Genomic DNA, 9,636 nt, shown 5'->3' with positions numbered 1-9,636 from the left:
CATAAGTTGCATATCCTTACGTTATCACCAAACAAAAGCATCAGCCCCATTAGTTTTTTCTCAGCCTGCAAAAGTATCACAGAATACTCCCAAATAAAAGTATCACAAAATACTCCCAAACAAAAGCATCAGTGCAACCGGCCCCATTAGTTTTTTCTCAGCCTGCAAAAGTATCACAAAATATTTCCAAACAAAAGTATCACAAAATACTCCCAAACAAAAGCATTAGTGCAACCAACCCCATTAGTTTTTCTCAGCCTGCAAACGCCCAATCTCCCTTTTAACCCAAGCCAAACGAATTGCATCACCTTGAAATGATAAGAAAACTTCCCTGTTGTTCTTGTTTTGGAAAATATCAGAAGCCAATAATATATCCCCCATTTGTAGATCATTTAAGCTTTCAAGCACCGTGATGCACTTGTTGATGCTGTAAGGATCCTCCAATTTCTTTTCCTCAATAGCAGCAAATCTATCAATTTCTTCCCTTTTCAGCTTTAGGTACCTCTCATGAAATCCTTCTTCAGGACTACAAGATTTAGTCTTTTGTTTCTTTCCACGTCGAGATTCCGTACCTTCTAAAGGTGTCGGTGTTGAGCTAGGAGGAGTTTGCATGTGCTGCACAGGAGTCACACCAGCCTCTTCATCAAAAGGAAACTGCAAACCAGAGTCAAATTCAGCAGGCCAAGTAGGAGACGGTGACTGATATGTCTCAGCTGCTGGTGCTTGTTGAGTTGAAGGATTTGATGCGTTCTTTGCCTTGTTTGCATAATGATCCATACCATGACAAGTCCTCCCTTCTGCATAACGACCTGCACAATTACATTGCAAGACTGGTGAAAAAAAGAAATTACAGCTCCTGTTTGAGAATAAAACTTTTTGTTGGTCCAAAATCTCACCATCATAGAGTGCAAATAAATCATTAAAATATGGAAATGATTTATCTTGCCAAGTGAGGGCATCAGAATTGTTCTTGCGAGCAGCAAAATTAGCCCAAACATTTGGAGGTGCCGTCACCATCTTTCTCTCGCTGTTCCATCCAAAACCACTTTCTTCTTGTAATTCGTTCACAACACGATAATCCTTCTTTAAGTCCTGCTCCTTCTGTTTGACTTGGTTGAGAGTAAATGAACAACCAAACTTTGCATTCAAGTGACAAACAATATTTGTCCATGCCTCCTTACTCCAAGCATTATGTGTTCTAAAACCTGGCACATCATGATCTTTGAGGAGCCCAATAAGAAATAACTTCATCTCATGGCTCCATTTGGCTCTCTTACGAGTGGTTCCTGTATTCCAGCATTCAACAATAGATATATACAAATTTACTTTACATTTTTAGTGTGCAAATGCAGTAAAAGTTAGAAGCATTACCAATTTCAGGAGTAGGCTCAGTAGTATCATGCTCTGTGTCAACATTCATGAGACCTTGTCTGTTAGACAAATCACCTTGAACAGCTATCTGTGCACGACCTCTACCCGGCATCACCTCCCTAGAAGAACATTATAATGTAATTTTTCCCAGAAAAATTTTGGACCTGATCAAGAATGCCAAAATAAATGGAGCTGACCAAAATTTATAGTATATTTCACTGCAAGACTAGTGCGTCGTGTGCAACATAATTTTGTACTATATTTCACTACAAATTTAGAAATAATAAACATCTTCAAGAAGCAAAGAATCTCCATCAAGCGCATCGTGTGCATCAGAATATTATAATATATCTTACGGCAAACTTAGATATAATAAATAACTACAAGAAGAGAAAGCCTCCGTCAATCTATACTAGTGCATTCGTGGTGCCTGCATCTGAGCTAGTACATGCATCGTTGCCTCCGTCAAAACACCACATAGCCAAATATGGAAGTGCGCATGGGAAATCGATCATGCTTAGAAGCAGAGCCGCACCTCAAATCAACTACAGTAAACAAAAGGGTAGCGCCGGCAGCTGGGGAAGAACCTACGGATACCTGCAGTACTGGTTGGCCGTCATGGGGAATGCTGCCTTATGCTCTCCAATGGGAAACGAGGCCCTGTGGTCGCCATGGCCGTCGAATGGACAGGAGGCCGATGATGCTCAGATCTGATGGGGAAAAACGAAAAGGAAGCAACAAATCAGAAATCAAACACGGAAGAAGAGTACCTGCAGTGGGGATGAATGTGGTCGCCGGTAGCCGACGATATGAGAAGTGGATAGGTTTCGTCGTTGGTCACGATGGGAAGGGGAGTGGAGAGAGTGTGTTTTGTTTCTCCGGGGAGGGGAGAGTGTGTTTTTGTTTCTCCGCCTCTTTTATTTCGCCAGGGGGAAGACAGAGCAGTACGCATGAAAACAACGAGAAGCGGCGCGAAAGGGAGCAGAACGCGGTAATATTCCCGCCAGGAAAAGTTCCAAGAGGTCAGACCTCTTGGTAACTTTCCTGTGAAATCACGCTAAAAAATGCATTCCTGTGGATTGTTTCCTACGTTTTTTGGTGAGCCAAAGGATCAGATAGGAAAAAATCCTAAGAAACAGTAATCCTACAAAATTCCTTTAGAAATCCTCCAATCCAAAGGGGCCCTTAGTCAAAAGTATTTATAATTTTTAGTCCTTTAGTTAGTTTTTAATTTTTTAAAAATAGATTGGAAGTCCAACCAAACACATCCTAAGATTTGCAGACCCAATTTGATCCCTCATAGTTCATCTCAATTGTCCAATAATTATAACTTTAGTTATTCTTAAAATAAAATATTCTCATAATTCATAAAAATTATCTCACATGATTCGATCTAGGAATTATGAATATAATTTTTATTTATGACAATTTTTATCCATAAAGGATAATATGTGTATATCTGGCTAGCCCATTAATAGCGACTACCATAGATCAGCCATCGCAACATCCAACTTCAATGATTTTAAACAAGAAATATGCAAAGTTTGCATTCTCAAGAATTTGAATCCCATGACGTCATGGGTCATGTGAACCTCTATATCACCACACCACATAGTCACTTATAATTTTACTAGGATTTTATTTTTTATTAATTCCTAAAATCTTATATTAAATATTTGCACGCCTAAATGATCACAAATATAAACCTTGTCAACTATTTTATTTTAGTTTAGATCCCATCGAGGATTACAACTTTGATGTTGGGCTTGTTTGCATTTGAGGTTGTTTGTTAAGTCTGATAACTTATATTGAATATTTTATCATCTAAATAATCCTAAATGAAAAATTTGAAACTACCATACTACAAAAAAGATTTGTAGCAAAACCCCTTTTTTTCAGAAGCGGGGTTACTGTATTAGCGGACCCGCCCCTCAAAATGCATCTTTAGGGATGGATGATGCCATCACCCGCCCCTGAAAATTGGGGGGGAGGGATGATGGCGTCACCCGCCCCTAAAGATGGGATTTACAGGGCGGGTGATGGCGTCACCCGCTCCTGAAAATAGGGGTCGTTTTTAGGGGTGGGTGATGGCGCCACCCGCTCCTGGAAATGTATTTTTAGGGGCGGGTGGCGCCATCACCTATCCCTAAAAATACCCATAAAAATCTGGGCTTCTTCCTCCTTCCGACAGCCCATTGCTTGCTCGGGGAGGTGCTGTCCAAAAATCTAAAAAAAGAAAAAAAGGGGAAGGGAGGGTTTAAATTTGATTTCCTTCGAGTTGGGAGCTCTAGGAGGTAATTGATGCTAATCTCATATCTTTTCTAAGCTTATTAGATAGTTTTAAGGTTCAAATGGAGCGCTCTTACCTCTAGCTAGATCTAGATCTCCATTGTGTGGATTTGCCATTTCGGACTCCATTTGCCTCAAACTTTTGGATGAAGATAGATTATTTTAGTAGGGGAATAAGATTATGTAATCATTTGGGTCTAATATTTATATTTTAGCCTCATTCCTTAGTAAATAAATTCCTAAATCCATGTAGGAGAGTGAAGAAGCTTTGTTTATTTTCTATATTTATACACATGCATGATAGTTTTTTCCCACAAAATTTAGTTGTTCAATAATAGATTGGGTCTTGATTTTTATTTATTTTTTCCATGTTAAATTGACTTTTTCAAATTATGGAAGAGCTTTTTTATATTTTAAAAATTATTGAAGAGCTTGTTTTAAGCCATTTAGATTATCTCTTGATGTTCAGAGATGGATAGGACACGCATGTACAAAGCATGAAGGACAGATGCCTATTTCCATGAAGAACTTAATAAATTCATTCAAGCTGCGGAAAACTACGCAAGAAATAAGAAGACACAGAGGATACCTTGCCAATGGAAAACACTCAAGAATATGATATTATTCAGCGACACAACTACAATCAGATCGCATGTGTTGGTGGGTGTTTTGTTGAGAATTACACACTCTAGACGTATCATGGCGAGAAAGCACCCCTCCAACAGAGAATCCGCTTGATGAAATCATATAGGACACCGAGTTTAATAGATTGTTTGATGCTTATGATGATTTTGATGATGCTGGTAGCGACGATGAAGATGTTGGTGGAGGCTATGGTGATGGTGTCGATGGGGGGCCATCTATGGTGGCAGTGATGATAGTAGTGACGCTGAACTTGATGATGATGATTTCCTAAGCCAGTTATTGCGTCACACCAAAGCAGAGCTATTGGTTGGTAGTGCTAAGGGGTTGGCAAACTTCGAGATGTGAAAAAAATAGCAGAGGAAAATATATACGAGCGATCTAAAGGATATCCGAAACATTGGACCGTTCTCCGTTTAATACATGAGCTGTTGACCCTAAAGGCTAAGCATAGCTGGTCAGACGGTAGTTTCAATGATCTCCTGCGTATCTTGGCTTGGTTGCTTCCAAAGCCCAATAAAGTGCCTGCCAACACATATCGAGCAAAGAAGTTTGTCAGCCCGTTCACGATGGGTGTGGAAAGAATTCATGCATGCCCAAATCATTGTATTTTGTATCATGGGGATACATTCAAAGACTTGGACAAATATCCTGTATGTTCTTCAAGCCGATACAAAAACAATGCCGATTATTGTGGTGGCGACAATCAAGGTCCAGGAGATGGGAACAAAAGGAAGAGAAAGGGTGCAACGAATAGTGTTGCCTCTGTTGAACCAGCATACACTACTTTAGGCATCTGTGAGAAGCAGAGCAGAATTCCTGCTATGGTTATGTGGTACCTCCCAGTTGCTGATCGCCTGAGGCGTTTCTTCTCCAACCCAAAGAATGTTGAATTGATGCGCTGGTGGGATTCGGATAAGCACAAGAAGGGTGACGGAAAGCTCCGATATCCAGCTGATGCTCGCCAGTGGAAGAAGTTCGATGAGCAGTATTATCTTGAATTTGGAAAGGATCCGAAGAATGTTCGGTTTGCGTTGAGTACAGTACAAATGGAATGAATCCATTTGGTGAAAGGACTAGCACTCACAGCACATGGCCAGTGATCTTGACGATGTATAAGTTGCCTATATGGTTATGCTAGAAGAGAAAGTATCTTCTGCTATCCATCCTTATACAAGGACCAAACATCATGGCATCGATATAGATGTTTTCTTTGAGCCTCTGATGCAAGAGATGGAAACTCTATGGAAAGAGGGTATCGATATCGTTGATGGTTTTACAAGGCAGACCTTTAATCTAAGAGCCATTATCTTCATCACCATCCATGATTACCAGGCTCTGTTTGTCCTTTCGGGACAAATCAAAGGTAGGACAGGATGCACAGTCTGCATGGATGACACCGTATCGTGTTTCCTGGTAGGTTCTAGAAAGGTAGTTTACCTTGGGTACAGGCGCTTCTTGGTGGAAGGGCATCGGTACCAAAGTAAGAAGTTTTACAACTTATTTGATGGCAAGCCTGAGTTATATTCTCCACCAGTAAAATGAGATGGGCACTATATTTTCGAAATGGTCAGGACCATCTAGGTCACCTATGGGAAGAGGACGAAAGATGGGAAGAAGAGAAATAGAGATAAGACACCTATCGAAGACGTACCATTCAAGAAACAGTCCATCTTCTACAAGTACTTGCCATATTGGGTGGATCTTGAGATCCGCCATGCAATCGATGGTATGCACCCAAAGAAGAATTTGTTTGGTAACATAATTGGGCTCCTTCTGGAGACATCAGCAAAGATAAAGGATACCTTGAAGTCACGTCAAGGCCTGGTAGCCATGAAGATAAGAGAAAATCTTCACCCTGTGGATAAAGGGAATTGAAGATATGAACATCCCCCGGCTAGCTACAACTTGACACATGATAAGAAGAAGGAAATGTGCGAGAGCTTATGGGGGATCTGAGTTCTAAGTCATTTCTCATCCAACATAAGAAAACTGGTCTCGATGAAAGACCACTCGCTATGCGGCTACAACTGTCACGATTGTCATGTGTTGCTGACGGTGTTCCTCCCTATTGCAATCAGAGCGATCAAGCTAGTATACGTGAAGATGGTAATCACTCGGTTGTCTTACTTCTTCAACAAGATTTCTCAAAAAGTGATCGACGAAGATGAATAGCAGGATCTCCATGAATTTATTGGGGAGACTCTAGCGCTGCTCGAGATGTGCTTCCCTTTGAGATTTTTTGATATAACAGAGCACCTAATGATTCACATGGTCGACCAGATACGTGCACTTGGTCCACTTTACCTTCACGAAAGGTGGACGTATGAGCGTCTGTAGGATCTAGGATACCGACTAGAGGGGGGGGCTTGAATAGGCGGTTTGAACTAAAATCACAACACTAATAAAATTTGATTAGTAACGCAAGAGATCTTATTTCTATTTAACTCTATTCTAGATAAAGGTTTGCAACCTAGGGTGACAAGTATCAATTCAATCTCTAGGAATGTAAATGCTCAAAGTAAATTGCAAGAAATAGCTTGAGCAAGAGAAATAACCAAGCACACAAGAGATCAAATTTTTCTCGTGGTGTCGATGACTTGTTGGTCACCCCTAATCCATGTTGAGGAGGATTCAAAACTCCAACCGCTCCTCTATCAAGTCACACTTGATGTATGAGCCAACTTGGATCAAGAGCCTCTCCAAACCTCGATTCCACTAGAGTTTCCCTTCACTGCTCCAGCGAGGTGAGCACAAGACCTCTCACAAGAACAACCGGGGCTCCTTCACAATCTCCTTGAAGGGCTCAACAGTTCCACAGCTCCAAGCCATCTAGGAGGTGGCAACCTCCAAGAGTAACAAGTCGATGACGCTTGCTTAAAGACTGCCTAGTGCCACAAAGCTCAAATTCTTGATGCAATGCACTAGGATGCTCTCAATCTCACAAAGATTCAACCTCAAAGCCAAGTGAGTAAGAGAGAGGAGGAAGAAGGCTCAAATATGTCAAGGAAGATTTTCAAAGTGCCAAGAGACCTCACCCATGACCGGACATGAGGTATATATATAGCTCCTTCCCCCGTGGCTAGCCGTTATAGTCAAATCCCGTGAAAACAGAGCATTCGCGGACCGTAAGCCTCACAAGGACCGGATGGTCCGCCGTTTAAACCAACGGCTACGTTCAAAGTCAAATATGTCAGAAGTGACCGTTATAGCCCAGGCGGACTATTCGCCTTATAAGCCGCGGATCGTCCGTAGTTCAACGAAGTTCCAACACAGAATAGTCGAGTTTCTATCGCGATTCAAATTTTAGCCGGCGGACCGTCCGCCCCCCAGGGCCGGACCATCCACAGTACATGGTTAAAGAACACATAGAAACAACAAAGTTTCTATCATTGTACAGCATTAGCAAGCAGACCGTCCACCCCTAGGGCTGGACGGTCTGCCGTTCATAGTCAAAAAATTAGATAGAAACATTTTAGTTTCTGTCGACACGCAACAAGACCAGGCAGACCGTTCGCCAGTACCAAATAGACCGTTCGCCATTCAAAAAGCCCACTAGAAACTTTGAAGTTTCTATCGATTCACTTGCATTAGCCGACAGACTGTCCGCCCCTCAGAGCTAGACCGTCCGCCGTTGAAACTTCAGCTCGACCAAACAACTCAAATTTTGGCTAAGTCATGGAATGGTCTGCTGTACAAATGGCAGACCGTCCGCCTCTCAAGCGTAGTTAGCCATTTCCAACAAGCGTTTCCTCTCTGGTCTTTCTATTTTTTTCAAACATGATTTTCCTATATGCATGCAATGCAATTATTTGAGCAAAGTGGCACTATAGAACCATCAAACAAATGAAATTTACCCCTCTTGATAGTACGGCTATCTAGCCTATTAATCCGGTCAAATATCATCAGCTAATCACCTCTTGATCGGCAAAATGGAAAAGCCCTATCTTATACCTTTGCCTTGAGCCATCCATCTTGCATTCACAAAGAATATCTCCATAGCACATATAGTGGCTCAAATCATCTCTGGGACTAACCTATACTCAATTCTCAAATAAAATTGTTAGTCCACAACCATTGTCATTAATTACCAAAATCCAAATTAGGGGCCTAGATGCTTTCAACGTTTCATATCCATTCTAAACCGGTATGTACTCAATCATGCATACCTTGAGGCGTCCATGATAGAGGGATATAGTACTAAGGAAATCATCGAGTGTTGCCTAGGTTACCTAAAGGATAAAGTAGGCATTGGTTTGCCCGTTCCACTTTTTTTGGGGAGGTTGGAAGGGGTTGGCACAGTTGGGAGGAAAATTTCATCGACAAGGATTTCAAAGGTGTGCAATAAGCACATTATAACATCTTGAAGCATCTCACGATAATGACACATTTAGTCAACGAACACTTAGCATGATTCATGCAGAAAGTAATGGCCGCTTGGATGATCGGATCATGAGCGAGCACAAGCATGGATTGACTGCATGGTTGAAGGACCTGGATCTTCCAGATGAGGAGACCGTGGAAGAACAAACGATCAAAAGATTGGCAGCTGGCCTATCTAGCCAGGTCACATCAGGCAAGGGTATAATATTAATGGATATCTATTTTATACTGCCCCAAAGGATAAGAAGACTATGGCAGAACCACCTAAATTAATCCGGCTTAAGTGTGCTAACCATCACCATAAAGGCAATCCGGGCTAACACGCACTTAAAATGGAGTAAGCGGACAGTCTGTCGAGTAACATCCTGATACAACCACTGGATTTCTGATCGAAACAATACATACATACAACCCACACGAAGGTGAGCTCAGAGATTACAAGAATCCACAATTTTTACAGCAGAGTATAACATTAATTATTATTACAAACCGAGTTCGAATTTATAAAACAAAGTGCATCATAGTTTAAAGTGCAGCGGAAAGATAATGATAATTCTACTCGATGATATAGGAGGTCATGATGAAGCCCGTACATGACCTCACTCGGTGTTGTCATTGTTGGCCGGGGACGCATCCCATTCCACGGACCAACCGGGAGGAAGAGAACATGGCTAAGTCAGGCCGGCAATCATATCCTCAAAAGACATACTTGAAAACAGGGCCACAAGCAAGACTGAGTATGCTAATATTCAGCAAGGTTTATCCGACTATTAGAATATACTTAGCCGGCTCCTAGACATGCAAGGCTTTTGGCTTGAAGGGTTTATTTTGCCGAAAAATAACAAAGAGTAGGTCCATAGTTTCAAATTTTTAGCTTCAAATTCTAGTTTGATTAACCGTTCTAGGTGAGCAATTATCCAACATCACACATGGTGGGAGAAAATTAATTTA

At 41.4% G+C, this 9,636-nt stretch overlaps 1 protein-coding gene across 1 annotated transcript; it reads right to left on the bottom strand.

Annotated features, from left to right (window-relative positions):
• Positions 1-243: 243 nt before the first annotated feature.
• On the bottom strand, positions 244-1,483 carry LOC112897058 (uncharacterized protein At2g29880-like). Its single transcript, XM_025965250.1, has 3 exons — positions 1,372-1,483; positions 897-1,286; positions 244-809 (listed from the first exon to the last, which is right to left on the bottom strand). The coding sequence occupies exons 1-3, from the start codon at positions 1,481-1,483 to the stop codon at positions 244-246; spliced, it is 1,068 nt and encodes a 355-aa protein (XP_025821035.1).
• Between the last annotated feature and the right edge of the window lie 8,153 nt (positions 1,484-9,636).

The sequence above is a fragment of the Panicum hallii genome, chromosome 1 (assembly GCF_002211085.1).
Source record: "Panicum hallii strain FIL2 chromosome 1, PHallii_v3.1, whole genome shotgun sequence".
NCBI lineage: Eukaryota > Viridiplantae > Streptophyta > Magnoliopsida > Poales > Poaceae > Panicum > Panicum hallii.
The sequence above is the reverse complement of the archived record's forward strand: the minus strand, read 5'-3'. Positions and strand labels throughout refer to the sequence as shown.